Here is an 18,774-nt window from a genome sequence, read left to right on the forward strand (position 1 = left end):
AAAAAAAAAAAAAAAAAAAGGTGAGACATGCAGGCTCAGCAGCCATAGCTCATGGGCCCAGCCGCTCCGCGGCATGTGAGATCTTCCCGGACCGGGGCACGAACCCGTGTCCCCTGAATCGGCAGGCGGACTCTCAACCACTGCGCCACCAGGGAAGCCCCAGCCTGCATTTTAACACTCGTGTATCTCATGCCAGCCTCCCCAGCAGGTGTGCCGCAGGCACAGCACACCTTAGTCCTCAGAGCCCATGCCAGCCACCACCTAGGGTTCCAAATCCCCTTCAGTTTACTGTAGTACTCCACACAACCTCAGCATTTTCTAAGCATGCCATGCCTGGAAGAGACCTTATGCATACCTTAACTCAAATCCCACTGGGCTTGCAGTATTATAGCTGCAGCCTGGCTCTATGGAACAGTGGTTCTCAAAGTGTGTTCCCCAGACCAGTAGCATCAACATCACCTGGGAACTCTGGGAACTCAGAAATGCCAGTTCTCAGGTCCCATTCCAGATCCACTGCACGAGAAACACTGCGGGTGGGCCCAGCAAGCTGTTTTAACCAGCTCTCCCTGTGATTCTGACGCTTGCTAAGGTTTGAGAACCACTGATGGAGGACAGTTTTCCTCGATGTCACAGACAACTGCCCTGTTTAGACCATTATACCCATAGTTAGAATTAACTCTATTTAGTGCTGGAAATCTAGGAATCCCTGCATTCAGAAAGCCACAAAGACACTCACCAGCTCTAACACACATCCTACCTCACCTTCCATTACAACTCTCTACACCAGCCCCCCAGGATGCCCTCGACAGATAGGGCCTTCCGTCCTCCACGCTGCTGGGTTCTGAAGGTCAGTCCATGGATAGGACACTTCCATTCTTGTTCCATTTCATGCCACCTGAGACCACAGATAATAGTGAAATCTTTCCCAGGGTGAGAGCCCGGTATACCAATTGTCGGCAGCCCCCAGGAACTGCTCTTACGTTAAAGAACACTTGGACTTACTGGTTGAAAATAAGAAAGCTATTCGCGTTTCTTCAGCTGTCTAACACTGATTACCACCACCGCCCGGTCCCAGTCACCTGCCCCACCTGGACCTGTTCCCTGTTCCTGTGTGCAAGGAGATGATACGCAGAGTCTGCCTACACCCTTCAAAAAAACATTTGTTCTTATCTCGCAGCAAGCTTACAAGTAAGAGGAAAATTAATAGTTTAACAACTGCAACCAACATTAAATGTATTTATATTTTGGGTACTCTTACCCAAGCTCCCTTATTTGATGCCATCATTGCAAACACTAACAATTATTCCTCTGGCTAAAATTTATTGGGCATTAATAAATTATGTGCTGGCCCTGAGCTAAGCCCTTTAATTGTTACAGGATCAGCATAAACATGCTGTAGGTGAAACTTTTATTTTCCCCATTGACACATGAGAAACCTATTAAATGAACAGACAAAGTGATTACCTTCATCAGAGTCCAAGGATACCAAAAGCTACCCAAGGCTGACCACAAAGGACAGGGGTCCAGGACCCTGACCCCTCTCTACACCCAGGCCTGATCATCCTTACTAGCTCCTACCTTGACAGGTAAATGTTGGGAACAATGCTATAACAATGCTGCATCACAATGTCAAAGCTTAGAAACTTCTAGAAATAGGCTACCTAAATAATACACTTTGTATGTATGTATGTATGTATGTATTTATTTATGGCTGCATTGGGTCTTCATTGCTGCACGTGGGCTTTCTCCAGTTGCAGCAAGCAGGGGCTACTCTTCGTGGTGGTGTGCAGACTTCTCACTGCAGAGCACGGGCTCTAGGCATGAGGGCTTCAGTAGTTGTGGCACGCAGGCTCAGGAGTTGTGGCTCTCAGGCTTTAGAGCACTGGCGCAGTAGTTGTGACAAAATGGGCTTAGTTGCTCTGTGGCATGTGGGCTCGTCCCCTGCACTGGCAGGCGGATTCTTAACCACCGCACCACCAGGGAAGTCCCTACACTCAGCTTTTAGATCTAAACATTTCGTACTTAAAAACAGGATCTTGTTTAACAACCTTTATTTACTACTTGGTAATAATGAAGAAATAGTTTATGGCATGTTCTCTCCAAACTTAGTTTATTCTTGCTTCTGACATTAATTATGTGGCATAACAAGAAAAGGTGCAACTTAAGAGACAGACAGAAAATACTCCCTGAGAACTGGCATGCTGATTTGTGGTAGAGATAAGCACTTTACACATACATTATCTCATTTTAATGATAGTTTTATTAACTATGAACTATTTCCCCAATTCTACTGGCAAAGAAAACTGAGGCTCAGAGATCTCAGAGGAAAAAAAAAAAACCACACCAAAAAATTACAAGTTATAAAGGCAAATGTAACACTTGTCCTGCTGGTTAGTACATCTGGCTTGAGACAAATTACTGAAGCCCTCTGCAAACCTCAGTGTCCCCTTGTATAAGAATATTCACACTGTAAAGATGTATAGAGTGGCTACGCCTACTTAGGAAATGGTGGTTCCTACCTTTCTTTTACTGTGACTTTTTAAAAAACTTTATTGCCAAAATTAAGACGTGAAGCTCAATCCCAAGTCAGCCTGATGTACTATACTGAAAAGAGCACTGAGAAACCAGAGTCCAAACTTCTAGCCCTGACACATCAAATCACCACCAACAAGCCTCCTTCTTACTACTGTGTCTACCTCGCAGGTCTTCAGCTTCCTTTGTGTAAGTTCACTGAGACAGACTGGATGACCTTACCCTAAGGTCCCAGACTGCTCTCAGATTCTGTTTTCTTTCACTTTACCAAAGCCAAACCAAAACTTATTCACAGGAGCACCTGAAACTGAAGTGCATAACCTTCAGTTACTATTTCACCAGAATACTGCAGGTATCAACAAAGACTAATCTTAAGTACACACATTTTACAATCAACTCTTTAATATTTACCGTAGGTGTGTGCTTTTCCAAAGCCAGACCCCAGTTCTAAGTACTCACTCTAGAGAAAACGAAGATGTATGTCTTGATATTTATACTTATGACCTTCTGGAAATGCAGGTGAGGGAAGAGAGATTTGAACACAGAGATTAACATGAAATACTCATCTTCATGGGCATAAGGGTATCAGCCCCTCCCAACTCAGCTGCAGCACTCCTGGCTGAAGAGTCCCCCTACCAGCATTCTCAGTGTGTTGGCAGGACGCAGCTCCTTAAACCACAGTCCCCTGCTGTTCTGTGAGGCCAAGCTCAAAGGGGCAGAAAGGGATCTGAGTGGCGTGACACCCTCCCGGGAAGAGCCAGCACACTACTGAGGAGCACTGGGGTGAAGTGGGCTCAGAAGCTACTCAGAAACACGTCCTAAGCTATTCAAATCGCACTCTGCATTTAAACCTGGTCAGATGACACACACATAAAAAATAAAAGGGCAATTACAATTAACCCATGTAGCTCATATTAAGGTAGTAAGTATTATCCACAGAGTAGTTTCTCTAGAAACCATCTCCCCATCCCACACAGTAACTGTGGGAACTGCCACATGCTGGATTATGTGAGAAGGGCCCTGCCCTTGGGCACAGTGGGTTAGTGTGAGGATGGCCGCCTGACCCAAGGCTACTTATGCATCAGGGCCCCTTCCCCAGGCAAGTCTCAGACGAAGCACTAATATGAACAACAAGAGCTCTAAGTAGCTGCTTTCTGCTCCCCTTCTCCATGCGAAAATGAAGCCTACCAGGCAGGAGGGAGTCAAGATGAGAAAGCAGATCCCAATGGACTTGAAGTCCTGACTTTAGCTGTTCATGAAACACAGCCACATCCCTACCTCTGTGGCTAAGTTGTTTTGACTCTTTCTAGGATTTCATAATCACCCCCCAAAATCTTGCAGATATATTCCTCTTCTTACCTATGCTAACTTAAGTTCTGTTTTTGTCAACTGTAACTAGGACTCGTGCAACACCAAAATTCTTTTCTGCACAGCCAGCTGTCTTCCTTTCAACATCCCTGTAAGGCAGACAGCCATATATTACTGGTCTTCTTCATTTTCTCACATGCATCTCACATTAGTTTTGAGAAGCAGACCAAATAATATAGCCAATTTTATAGCTAAGAAAACTGAGGATCAGAAGGGGTAATCTGTTTACCAAAGAATGCTGGAGTCAGGACTCAAACCCAGAGCTTTAGGGTCCAGTGCTGTTGTCCCTCCACCAGGAATTCTCCCCAAACTAGACTTCCTTGACATACATGTGGGTTAAAAATAACAGAACTGATCTACCTAGAGTCACAGCAAAAGCAATGAAGCTAGAATTCAAACCCTGGTATTCCACCTCCCTGATATACTGCTTCTATTAGACAGAAGTAGAAAAGACAGCATTACACAGCAAGAGTAGAAGAAAGGGGAAGACTACCAGTCCCACAGGGCTGTTCATTTGAGACTAAACGAAGGGTCTCCTCTAAAGCAACGCAAAAACCCTGCAGAGCCTAGTTTTCTGGCCAGTACATAGTAACACTACTTAGGGCAACGGAGAAGAAGTCCACTCAGAGTGAAAACAGCTGAGGGTACCTTCTCTGATTACAACGGAACCATTAGTTCCATTCCCAGAACTGAGAAGCACTTCAGTCATGCAATCAAGGCAACAGAAAAGGGAAGGAACACATCATGGTCTTTTCTAATTAAAGTAGGAAAGTCACTCTGGAGACAGGTCACCTCTGGGAGCAGGCAGAAGCAGGTGGATGGGAGAGTAAAAAACACATGGGGTAATGTAACTTAGACCTCATATTGTAATTCTTGGGTAGGATGATGGGTGTTCATTATGAAAAAAATCAATAAATACAAAAAAGGCTATGAATGGACCAAAGACAACAAGGTCATGAACTAAGAATTGGGAATAATTTATTTCTGTGTACCTGAAACCAATCTGAAAAAAAAAACAAAAACAAAGAGACAGAGAAAATGTAATCACTAAGGCTTTCCCTAAGAGCACACTGGCATGGAAATGCTAGACTAGGGCTCTAGTCCTGGCTTTGTCACATTATGTGAGCCCAGGCATGTAAATTAAAAATGATTTCCATTTCCATAACAGTTAAGTTACCTTCAACATCAATTTTCTCCATTTTCAAAAAAAGTACCACATACTTACTGTAAGAAAATTACTTTTTACATAATTATTCTGGTCAAAAATTGGAAAAAAACTAATATGAAACAACAGGGATTGGTCAAATAGATCTCTACAATGGAATGTTATTAGAAAAGGTGTGTGGAACCAGAATTTCACACACCACTGATGGCTGTATAAATTGGTACATCTCCTTTGAAGGGCAATTTCTTACTATCTACCAAAGTTACAGACGTATGTACATACATACCCCTTGACTCAGTAATACTCGCGAAATTTAGCCTATAGGAGTATATATATAGACAGACATATATACAAGTTATACAAAGTTTTCTTTTTTAAAATCCTATCATTGTTTATAATATTAAATAATAAATATATCCAACAATGAAAGACTGATTACATAAACCACGGTACCACATCCATACCACAAAGAGGCTATGAAGTGGTAAGGAAAGACACACTGCAAAGTAAGAAGGGGATGTGCAGACAGAATGGTATGATCAGTACACTAACTTCTGCATAAAAAAGCAGGAAGTGTATTTTTCTTTGGTTTTATTTTCACAAAATAAAACACTGAAAGGAATCATAAGAAACTAAGAAGAGTACGTACAAGTGTGGAGAGAGGGTGAGGAAAGATACCCAGAAATGGGCAAATAGAAACACAAGGATGGCAGGGAGACTGCCCGAAAACCTGTTTTTTTAAAAAATTGTAATTCTGGCCATAGGCTTTCTACTTATTTATTTTTTTGTTAAATTTTATTTATTTATTTATTTTTGGCTGAGTTGGATCTTTGTTGCTGCACGTGGGCTTTCTCTAGTTGCGGTGAGCAGGGGTTACTCTTCGTTGCAGTGCACAGATTTCTCACTGCAGTGGCTCCTCTTGTTGGAGAGCACAGGCTCTAGGTGCACGGGCTTCAGTAGTTGTGGCACATGGGCTCAGTAGTTGTGGCTCACAGGCTCTAGAGCACAGGCTCAGTAGTTGTGGTGCACGGGCTTAGCTGCTCCACGGCATGTTGGATCTTCCCGGGCCAGGGCTTGAACCCATGTCTCCTGCATTGGCAGGCGGGTTCTTAACCACTGCGCCATCAGGGAAGCCTGGGCCACAGGCTTTTTAAAAAGGGGTAATTAGAAAGCTTTTATCTTGCCAGAAAATACAAAAATTAAAACAGTACCACACCAACCAATGCAACAATATAAATGAATCTTATAGCATTATGTTGAGTGGACATAAAAGCATACAGGATGTAATTTCATTTATGTGAAGTTTAAGAATAGGCAAAACTAATTGACGTGATAGGAATAAGAGGAGTTACCAACCCCTAGGGGATACTGACTAAGAGGCATAAGGAAACCTTAGACACTGGAATGTATGATATCTTGATTTAGAGGCTGGTTACAAATGGGCTTAAACGTGTAAAATTTCACCAAGCTATACAATTAAATTAGTGCATTTAATGTACTTTACTGTGTGTGTATAGATATACATTACACTTCAGTAAAAATTTTTAACAATATCAAAACTGTTTTTGAGAAATATTTAATGTGATAAAAAGCCTATATCATGTTAAATCAAAAAAGGTAGAATTTTACACTGATAAGGACTATAATCATACTTCTGAATTAGAATAAGAAGTAGGAAGAGGAGGAAAGGATTAAAGAAAATACACCAAAAAGGTAACCCAGGATGGCAGAATTTTCTTTATACTTCACAGTATTTTCAAAATTATTTAATTAAAATAATCATATTCTTTTAATTCAGAAAAAGTACCAATTAACCTGGGGTTTGAGGACATAATAGAAAAAATAAAGATCTACAACTTTAATTAAAAGAGCCTTTAAACATTTAAAATACAACAACGTTGGTACAAACTTAAGTGAGTGACTGACTACAAAGGACCAGGTTAACATCCAAACAGTGTGCAAACATGGCCTGTTTATTTTACAAAGTACAAGATATCCAGAAAGGGGAGGGAAAAAAAACAACCCTAAAAATCCCTAAGAAGGCAGAGAAACCATTGTGCCGGAGATTCAGAGACAGGAAATTAGAAAATTACACATTTTCTCACAGATAATACAAAAGGACTGAAATCTGCTTAAAACTCTGAAGGCTCAGCTGTTGAGGTGCCTTTGCCCTGGGGGTTCTTATCTTAAAGATTTTAAAATTCAAGAAAGGCAGTACAATTTAATTATGAATGTCAGGATGTACCTACCCCAATGTGTAGGGAAGGAGTAAATTTAGTAGGTAATTACTCCTTTAGTAAGTTTAGTAAGATACCACCCCCCGCACCCCCAAACAATCCACTATTAGCTGTATGGAGAGTATCTTGTCTTAGTTCTCCACAATTAGAATTCAAATTTTAATTCTCATTTAGCACAAGTAATTAATTCTAGATTCTCTTCCATTATTTCAAGTGGAAATAATTTTTACGATATTACTTTCTAATGACCAAAAGGAAGAAAAAACACTAATCCACTCCACTGCCAGGCACTTTATTTTATTTTGCTTTATTTTCTAATTTTTTAATTTATTATTATTATTTTTGCCGTGCCACGCAGCTTGCAGGATCTTAGTTCCCCGACCAGGGATTGAACCCAGGCCCCGGCAGCGAAAGTGCCAAGTTCTAACCACTGGACTGCCAGGGAATTCCCCCACTTTATTTATTTATCTTATTGGAGTATAGTTGATTTACAATGTTGTGTTACTTTCTGCTATACGGCAAAGTGATTCAGTTATACATATACATATAGCCACTCTTTTTTAGATTCTTTTCCCGTACTCTACTCAATACCCTGTAATGCCAGGCACTTCGGATGCAGCATCAAACATTTCCACTTGCGCAGCTGTGTTATCGGAGTGAAATCCATTCGAGCAGAATACTGCATAAGAGCAGAGAAACCTGAGGAACAGTCTGCATCTGGTTGTGGAAGTAAGTTGAGGCAAGAATGAAAATGTGGGATTGAGTTCAGCAAAGCAAACCTGGGCAGGTGAAGGGGAGAATGGAAGGCAAAGCACAATACCTGTGACTAAAACTGCCTCCCAATAGCTTATTTCCAATAGCCTTCCTTAGGCATTTGAGTTGGGGGAACAAGGGAAAAGGAAATGAGGAATTTTCAAGTAATTAAGTACCGCATAAAACATCAGTGTGCTCAAAATCCTATGTCTGCTATTCAACAGATGATTATGTAGTTTCATACGACAAAACATTTATTACTACAGAGAAACTATGATGTGTGAAACAACCTACAGGCTGGCTATCAATTTTCCAGGGATTCAGTGAGGAAGCATTATAAAAATAATGCCTCTTTAAAAGTTAAGCCTTTCTGGCTTTGTCATCATCACCTCCGTAAGTTATTATGGCTATCTTTTGTCAAATTATCCAAAGTACCCAGAACCTATTAAACCTTCATGACAGTAAAATCAGATGAGAAGCCGAAGTTCACTGGGACTCTAATATTACTGGCACTGGTCTCTCTTGAGTCAGTTTCTTAGGCTCTCAAAACCTTAAGTAAACAAATCCAACAGCCAGTGAAAACTGACACACCCAGAAACTCTCAGTGAAACCTTGACTTCACAGTTCACAATAGACTGTCCTATTCCCTCTACAGGTGGCCTTGCCTGGAGCTAAAGGTCAAAAGAAAACAATCCCCAACACCTTCACATTTTACTGGGTTGGGGGAGGGGGATGAGGAAGAAAAAAACAACAAGCAGGCTTCAAGGAGAGGTCGGGAACACGGGCACATACATACCATACCTTCTGTTTCTCCTGACTGCTTCATCTTAGTACCTTAACTAGAAAAATTTCATCTACATTCAAATTTCTTCAAACACCAGATGGAGGATGCTAGAGCTAGGAGCCTTCAAGATGATCAGTATCTTCACCCCCAACCTGACCAGCAGGACCCACCCTCAGCCCACTCCGCTCTGCTCCCACGGGCCAAAACCAACCTACCCCGGAACCAGGGTCCAGGATTCTCAACTAACCTTCATGGCAAGAAACCAATCTGCTCAAAGAAACCTATGAAGGCAGATTCTGAGGCTGCTCTCAACAACATCCTAACAGAGTATTTCTAACAAAGTTTGAAACACCCCTAAAAACAGGTTAGCTATCAGTAACATGCATTTGGGAGGTATTTTTGGTAAGAGGGACTTTCTGCACTTCAGCAAGTCGCATCATTTAGGAAGCCACCTACTGGTAGGATTAACAGTATATGAAAAAAAAAATTGCCCTAATCTCTCTCTGCCTTCACTGAAGTATTTCATATGTCAATATTAGTACAGAATTAGTCCCTGTGATTCTCCAGGCTGTTCCACATGTAAAAAGTTTAAAGACCTGCCACCTGCTACCACCCCAAAAACACCCTTGCCAATCTTTTTCTTTTTTTTTTTTTTTGCGGTATGCGGGCCTCTCACTGCTGTGGCCTCTCCTGTTGCGGAGCACAGGCTCCAGACGTGCAGGCTCAGCGGCCATGGCTCACGGGCCCAGCCGCTCCGCGGCATGTGGGATCTTCCCGGACCGGGGCACGAACCCGTGTCCCCTGTCTCAACCACTGCGCCACCAGGGAAGCCCCCCTTGCCAATCTTGACCAAAGACAGTAAACATCCTGAGCACTGGTATTTACTTCCAAAACAATCAGCAGGATAATAAAAAGGAAGGGGAGAGGAGATGTTTTTGTTTTCCAAAGCCACGTTATTTCCTTCGTGGTTTCTTTAATAGCCATTTCTTCTCAGTGCCTAGATCCACTTCTTAGAAATAGAAATCTGGCTTTTACCCATAGTAAAACCATGTCCACTCATCCCACTTTCTTAACATTCGAAGTAAAATGTGAGGCCACAACTTTTGCAATATACAAAGACAATAATTCTACAAATAAAGTTTCACAAAGCAGAATAGGTTAAATTTAGAGACAAATCTGGGGGTCTAATAAAAAACTGGACATTTACTGACTTTCTTAAAACACTCACCCACTCTTCGACATTGGGGGGCTGCTCATCATAAATACGTTCCTTGTCCCACAAAATATTTGACTTGTCATACCGGTCCATCTTTCTTCGAGTTTTCACAGCAAAGAAAATTATTAAAGCAAAAGCCACAACAACCATAAATGCCAGCACAATGGCAATGGCCTAAAAAGAGATTAAAGATATTGACATATTTAGCTTTTAATTGCTTACTTTATCCCAACCCACACTCTACAAATACCTAAGGCCCTACTAAATATCTGTTGTTTAACTGCTATAAAACTGATACAAACGGTTACATTTTAGAAATATAAAACCTAGCCCAAGCTAGTTCAGCTAAGGCTAGCAACACACACACACACACACACACACCAACCTTGATTCACATACACACACACACACACACACACACACACACACACACAGAACTTTGATTCAATCCTTGGAATGAACATGAATCCCTGTTTTAGAATTATAGAAAACTAGTTCCAAAGCCTGAGCACCAAGGGGCCATATTTCCATAAACAGATGAGAATACCCAATAAATTAACTCATCACTGGTATACTTCTAAAGGGCTGGAAAATGTTATTCTCAGAAGTAGTTTTATTATTTTTTTAACATCTTTATTCGAGTATAATTGCTCTACGATGGTGTGTTAGCTTCTGCTTTATAACAAAGTGAATCAGTTACACATATACATATATCCCCATATCTATTCCCTCTTGCAACTCCCTCCCTCCCACCCTCCCTATCCCACCCCTCTAGGTGGTCACAAAGCACCGAGCTGTCCAAAGTAGTTTTAAATACCCAATCATGCTTACAGCCTTGTTCGTAATACATGTCTGGCACAACTTTTTACACTGAATGTAAATTTCAGTCTTACCATAAATTATGCAGATACACTCTAACCAAGCTATAAATTAGAGAGAATGGGCTAATGATCCATTTAGTCTGTTAGGTTCCTCTGTTTTAGGTGTCTTTTGTGTGCTTACTAGAAGAGCCTGTGACAAGGAAACCCTACCCCTGACAGTTCTCCTAGTGCCTGACAGGTATGTTAAGTGGTACACTGGCCTGGAGGCACTTGGGAGTTGAGACAGGTACCAGGGCTCTGGCCTGGATGTCTGCTAACGGGTAAGAGGAAGCTCTCTTTGCAGCTGTCTATGTAACAGTGGTATCCTTTTTCAAAGAATACAGGTTTCAGGTAGTCAGAGGACTAAGAGGGATGTCAGTGTGATAAGAAAGGAATACCAGCCCTCAGCCCTATTTACCACAGACACTCTGAATGTCAACAACAAAACTCTGAAACCTACATTTCAGTCTTCAAAACAATGGTAGTTATTGGAGAAGGTCTAACCCCCAAAAGGTGACTCATTCTGGTAAAAGAATGAAAATTCCTGGGTCAGTGTAAGGAGGAAAAAAAAAGGAAAAAAGAATAGTAAGTTAGAAACATTTTCTTAATTAGGATGACTCCTGGTTACTGAAAGCAAGGTTCTCCCCCCACCTGCACATTTGAATCACCTGACAGCTTTTTGAAATACTGACTTACACAGTGAAAATTTGAAAACATTTTTATAAGAAATTAAAGAAGACCTAAGTAAATGAAAAGACACCCTATGTTCATGCATCAGAAGACTTATTGTAAAGATGACAATTCTTCTCCCAGCTAGGATTTTGAAGGATTGCATTGATCTACAAATTCAACGCAATCCTTCAAAATTCTAGCTGGCTTTTTTGCAGAAATTGACAAGCTGATCCTAACATTCATATGAAAATGCAAGAGACCTAGAATCTAGCCAAAAGAATCTTGAAAAAGAAGAGCAAAGTTGGAGGACCCCCCACTTCCCAATTTCAAAATTGATGACAAAGCTACAGCAATCAAGAAGTGTGGTACTAAATAGAACTACCATATGATCCAGCAATCCCATTACTGGGCATATACCCTGAGAAAACCATAATTCAAAAAGAGTCATGTACCAAAATGTTCATTGCAGCTCTATTTACAATAGCCTGGAGATGGAAACAACCTAAGTGCCCATCATCGGATGAATGGATAAAGAAGATGTGGCACATATATACAATGGAATATTACTCAGCCATAAAAAGAAACGAAATTGAGTTATTCGTAGTGAGGTGGATGGACCTAGAGTCTGTCATACAGAGTGAAGTAAGTCAGAAAGAGAGAGACAAATACCGTATGCTAACACATATATACGGAATCTAAGGGGAAAAAATGTCATGAAGAACCTAGGGGTAAGACAGGAATAAAGACACAAACCTACTAGAGAACGGACTTGAGGATATGGGGAGGGGGAAAGGTAAGCTGTGACAAAGCGAGAGAGAGGCATGGACATATATACACTACCAAACGTAAGGTAGATAGCTAGTGGGAAGCAGCCGCATAGCACAGGGAGATCAGCTTGGTGCTTTGTGACCACCTAGAGGGGTGGGATAGGGAGGGTGGGAGGGAGGGAGACGCAAGAGGGAAGAGATATGGGAACATGTGTATAACTGATTCACTTGGTTATAAAGCAGAAACTAACACACCATTGTAAAGCAATTATACCCCAATAAAGATGTTTAAAAAAAAAAGAAGTGTGGTACTGACCTAAGGACAGAAACACAGGTAATGGAAACAAATTGAGAGTCTAGAAATAAATTGTCACATTTATGGTCAATTCATTTTTGACCAGGGCATGAAAATAACTCAATGGAGAAATAGTCCTTTCAACAAATAATACTAAGACAACTGGATATCCACATGCAAGAAATGTTGGACCCTTCCTTATAACATGCCCCAAATTAACTCAAAATGGATCATGGACCTAACTGTTAAAAGCTAAAATTATAAAACTCTTAGAAGAAAACATATAGGAGTAAATCTTTGTGACCTCGAATTAGGCAAAGTGTTTTTAGATACAACACCCTTTTAGGGTGCAAAAGCAATGAAGCAAAATTAAATGAGACCTCACCAAAATTAAAAAACTTTTGTGCAAAGAACATCATCCAGAAAGTGAAAAGAGAATGACAAAATGGAGAGAAAATACTTGCAAATCATATTATAAGGGACTCGCATCCAAATATATAAAATTTCTTACAACTTAATAAGAATCCAAATAGCCCAACTAAATAATGGGCAAAGATCCTGAATAACCATTTCTCCAAAGAAGATATACTAATAGCCAATAAGCACCAGAAAATATCTTTAGCTATCAAGGAAATGCAAATCAAAACCAAAATGAGGTACCACTTCACACCCATTAGCATGGTTAGACTCAAACAGACAAAAACAATGCTGGGGGATGTGGAGAAACTGGAATCCTCATACATTTCTGGTAAATGTACAATAATGCAACCTCTTTGTAGAACAATGTGACAGTTCCTCAAAAGGTTAAACGCAGAATCTCCCTAAGACCCATCAATTCTACCCCTAGGTATATACTGAACTCAAGAGACGTTAAAACACAAGTTTCACAGAAAAATTCGTAACGGCCAAGGTGGAAATAGCCCAAATGTCTGTTAACTGGCCAATAAATAAAATGTGGTATATCCCCACAATGGAACGGTATTCAGCAATAAAAAGGAATGAAGTACTGGTACATGTTCTAACACGGATGAACCTTAAAACATTAATGCTAAGTGAAAGAAGCCAATCATACAAAAACACATATTGTATGAGTCTGCTTATATGAGATATCCAGAACAGGCAAAACCATAGAACAGGATTAGTGGTTTCTCTATCTGGGGACGGTTAGTGAAATGAGGAGTGACCGCTAATGAGGACGGGGGTTTTTCCTGGGGTAGTGAAAATGTTCTAAGATCAACTGTGGTGATGGTTGCACAACTCTGTGAATATACTAAAAATACTGAACTGTATTTTAAATGGATGAATTGGACGGTATGTTAATCATATCTTAATAATGACACCCAGCCCTTCTCCCAGTTTCTGGCTTAAATAGAAGTGGGGCGTGGCATCAATATTTTTTTAAACATTCCCAAAGTGAATCTATTAAGCATCCCAAGAGGAGAGCCTCTGACCCAAGGAAAGAGGGGAGAAAAAAGAACAAAACTATCCCTACCTCCTGGGGATCCACCACACAGTAGTGATACAAATATTGATCCACATAGACTCCAGCAGCTGCAGGTGTATAAAACTGGTTGCAGAGGGCATATATTTGTGAACTGTAGAGAGACCCAGATGCCTGGGCAGTTGGGTTGACTCCCAATATATAGACAATTGTGGCAATAAATACCATAACGGCCAGGACAGCACTCACTATTATCACAGTCAAATAATATCTTCTTGTTCTAGATACTTCAGCTCTTATAACGCTGGTAACAAATATCACCAATGCAGCCATGAAACAAAAGGCAGCCATGGCCAGCAGGAATCCCTTTGCCGCTCTTGGATCTGTATAGCCTCCTCCATAGCCATAACCGTAGCCATAACCATAGCCATATCCACTTCCGTAGCTACCAAAGCCACTTCCTCCATAAGGGTAGCCAATGCCACCTCCCACTAAGGTTCCATAGCCTCTGTCCCAGGCAAGAGTGGAGGCAACACAGGCAAAAATGGCAATGCACATCACGATAATAAGCATAGACAGAATCCGAATCACTCCTGGAGGAGAGGTCCATTTGTAGAAGTGGAGAATTTCATCTTCCGGGTAGAAAGAATACGCTGGCTGAGAGAGCATTGGTCGAATGTGCATCTCTCCACCATATACGTCATTGCTTGGTGCATAATGATTGGGTTTGCTGAAAAGCACATGAAAATTTTAAGTTAGCCATTTTTAGTGGTGAGCAGAAAGAACAAATAAAGTACTTGGAATAATTTGAACAAACCACTGGCAAATAAAACTATGATTTGTACTGTTCCACTGTAATGGGGCAATCTGTATCCCCCCACACCCCTACCAAATTCAAATATCAAAATCCTGACCCCCAGACTTACCCGGTGGCACAGTGGTTAAGAATCCACCTGCCAATGCAGGGCCACAGGTTCGAGCCCTGGTTCAGGAAGATCCCACATGCCGCGGAGCAACTAAGCCCGTGCGCCACAACTACTGAGCCTGCGCTCCAGAGCCCGCGTGCCCAGAGCCCACACACCACAACGAAGAGTAGCCCCCGCTTGCCGCGACTAGAGAAAGCCCACACGCAGCAATGAAGACCCAACGCAGCCAAAAATAAATAGATTTATTTTTTTAAAAAATCCTAACCCCCAATGCGATGGTATTAGGAGGTGGGGTCTCTGGGAAATAATTAGGTCATGAGGGTGGAGCCCTCATGAATGGGATCAGTGCCCTTATGAAAGAGGCCCCAGAGAGCTCTCTCACCCCTTCTACAATGTGAGGATACAAGAAGTCTGCAATCTGGAAGATGGCCTCCACTAGAACCGGGCCGTGTTGGCACCGTATCTCAGGCTTCCAGCCTCCAGACTGTGAGAAAAAAGTTTCTGTTGTTTATAAGCTACCCAGTCTATGGTACTCTATTACAGTAGCCCCAACTGACTCAGACACCCACTGAACAGTCAACATATCTGTGCACGATGCGTCAAAATCACCTGGAGGGTTTGTTGGCCCTCATCCCCAGAGTTGCAGAGTCTGCAGGTCTGGGGTAGAACAAGTTTCTAGATGCTGCTGCAGTCTGGAAACCATACATTGAGAATGACTACTTCGTTTCTACGGAACAGAGGTTCTCAAATTTTGCGGCACATTAAAATCACCTGGGGATGTATAACATCCCCAGACAGAGCACTCCAGACCAGTTAAATCATAATCCCTGGGGACGGGACCCAGGGAGTTTAGAACAGTGGTATCAGCCCTTTTGCCTTTGTGACTGAAGACCGATTCCTTCAGACTTGACACTTACAGTGGCCTCCACTGGGTCACGTGTAAATCCTGGCAGCCTCGCTCTCTTACCTAAGAATGCACATTCATTCACTTATCATTTGGTGGCTATTTACTGGAGTTGCCAGGCTGACGCCTGCTGGGTTCTGTGCTAGGCACTGGGGATACAACAGTGAACAGGACAGCCTCAGTCCAGGCCCATCACAGAGTACAGTCTGTCAGGGCAGTAAGACATTAAACGAAGCACTACATGAACTACAGCCAGTTACAGCAAGAGCTACAAAGTAGATCAATTACCAATGAGTGCTCATCAGAATGGTGGCTAATCAGATCTGATGGCTAATCAGATCAGAATCTCCTTTATAAAAATACCTTGCAAACTCCAGTAATTTAATGATAAACACACAGCTTGTAACAGACACATTGATGCGTGGACACACTGAATCTAAAACCTGTGGGCCCTGGCGAGGCAAAATTCAATTCCTAAACCAACTAAAGCCCTTTTGTTTTTGTCATTATTTCTATAGACCGCCTTCCTCACTCCAAAGGAGACGTCTTACTACTGGGTGCCACTAACCATAGGAATTAGAATTACCTGAGTACCGTAAATGAGAATGAAAAGGAAATGGAGAAACTGGAGAGAACAATGAAAATGTCAAGAAAGAAAACTCGGTAAAACATTCTACTTAGATACTTGGGCTGTTTCCATTTGGGGCTGTCATGAACAGCGTAGCTCTGACACAGTCTCCAACATACATCCTGGTACACACAGGCAGTTTTTTTTAGGGTATATATCCAGGAGTAGAATTTCTGGGTCAAATTTTTTTTTAAATTTTCAGCTCTACTAGACAATGTCAAACTGTTTTCCAAAGTGACGGATTCACTTATACTCCCATGAACAGTGCAATGTTCGCAGAAACATTGCTTATGATAACCCCAAGCTGCAGTGCCTACAGTGCCATGGGTAACTGTGATAGAGCCTCACAATGGAATACTACGGAGCTGTGCTATTATGACAGCCGCTAGCCGCACAGATGGACGGAGCACTTGAAATGCGGCCAGTCCCAACTGAGATGTGCTGTGAAGCGTAAAACACAAAGTGCTCATAGTATGAGGGAAGAATGTAACATCAGCAGGAGAGAACCCTAGTATTGACTACGACTTTGAGTGATAATGATGTGTCAATGTAGGTTCCTCAATTGTAACAAATGCACCACTCTGGTGGGGATGTTGATAATGGGGAAGCTATGCATGTGTGGGCAGGGGACCTACAGGAAATCTCTGTATGTGCCTCTCAATTGTGCTGTGAACCTAGAACTGCTCTAAAAAATAAAGACTGCTAAAAAAAGAATATAAACTATCTTGTAAACCAATGTTTATGTCAATCACATGTTGAAATGATAACATTTTGGATATATTGAGCTAAGTGAAATATATTATTAAAATTAATTTCTTTTATTTTTAATATGGTTACAAGAAAACATGAAACTACATATATGGCTCGCACTATATTTCTTTAGCGCTGCTCTGAAGCAAAAAAAATGAACTACAAATTCATGTAGATAAATCTTACAAGTTGAAAGAAACAAAGCAGAAAAGAATACATACAGCATATTATGTTCACACAAAGTTTAAGAACAAGTAAAACTAAACCATATTGTTCAGGATGTACAAAGTGGGAAAATAATAGAGAAAAGCAAGTGATGTCCACACGTCAGAACAGTGGCAAGTGATGTCCACATGTCAGAACAGTGGTTTCTACAGGAAGGAGAGGACACAGGCAAAGATTGGGGTGCTCTATTTCTTGACTGAGATGATTATTTTGCTTAGTATTTATTCATCATTTTATATGCATGTTCTGTGCCCTTTTCTATATGTATATTTCACCACTGTTTACAAAAATAAGTATGAGGTTAATGGAGCACTACTCAGTTACTATATTCTCCAGCATATCTCATTGCCATAAACAGCTGCGTCCCTACCACATTCAGGTATCGGTCAGGAGGCTATGTAATAGAAGCATATCCTCTTACTACAGTTATCAGAGGTAACGCTACAAACTACTTAAAGGAGGAAACCCCTATCAGTGTTTGACAGAAAATTTAAAACTTAAGAATTCATTGTTAAATTTCCAAATGGCTAAAGACACCAAGAACCTCAACTTTGTTTCTTGTTTTAATATAATGAAGGAATCACTTAAAATTAACCATGTGGAAAACATTATTGTTAAGTGAAAGAAGTCAGTCACAAAAGACCAAACATTGTATGATTCCATTTCTATGAAATATCCAGAATGGACAAACCTAGAAACAAAGTGGACTGGTGGTTGCCTAGTACTGGGGGGAAATGGGGAATGACCACTAATGGATAGAGGGGTTTTTTTGGGAAGGGGATGATGAAAATATTCTAAAACTGATCGTGGTAATGGTTGCACAACTCTGTGAATACACCCAAATCAATGAACTGCCCATTCTAAATGGGTGAATTGTAAGGTATGTGAATTATATCTCAATAAAGGTGTTATTTGAAAAACTGACAATCTATTGCCAACAGTCACCTAAATAAGGTATTAATATGGAAGCTTCATACCACTGGTGAAAAACAAAAAGGGGGCTTCCCTGGTGGCGCAGTGGTTGAGAGTCCACCTGCCGATGCAGGGGACACGGGTTCGTGCCCCACTCTGGGAAGATCCCACAGGCCGCAGAGTGGCCGGGCCCGTGAGCCATGGCCGCTGAGCCTTTGCGTCTGGAGCCTGTGCTCCGCAACGGGAGAGGCCACAGCAGTGAGAGGCCCGCGTACCACACACACACACACACACACACACACACACACACACACACACACACACACACACACACACACA

At 41.5% G+C, this 18,774-nt stretch overlaps 1 protein-coding gene across 4 annotated transcripts in view; it reads right to left on the bottom strand.

The window, feature by feature from the left end:
• Positions 1 to 18,774, bottom strand: part of OCLN (occludin) — a 47,613-nt gene that overhangs the window by 20,307 nt on the left and 8,532 nt on the right. For 3 of the 4 annotated variants that reach the window (XM_027100915.1, XM_027100916.1, XM_027100914.1), the window contains exons 3-4: positions 14,142 to 14,820; positions 10,068 to 10,229 (exon numbers count right to left, since the gene is read on the bottom strand). In XM_027100915.1, coding sequence (XP_026956716.1) covers positions 10,068 to 10,229; positions 14,142 to 14,820 — 841 coding nt within the window. The remainder of the gene's footprint in view (positions 1 to 10,067; positions 10,230 to 14,141; positions 14,821 to 18,774) is intronic. The other variant, XM_027100917.1, reaches the window with a different exon arrangement.

Source organism: Aethalodelphis obliquidens, unplaced genomic scaffold (genome assembly GCF_003676395.1).
Source record: "Aethalodelphis obliquidens isolate GAN/ISIS:26980383/991018 unplaced genomic scaffold, ASM367639v1 scaffold4, whole genome shotgun sequence".
Taxonomy (NCBI): Eukaryota; Metazoa; Chordata; class Mammalia; order Artiodactyla; family Delphinidae; genus Aethalodelphis; species Aethalodelphis obliquidens.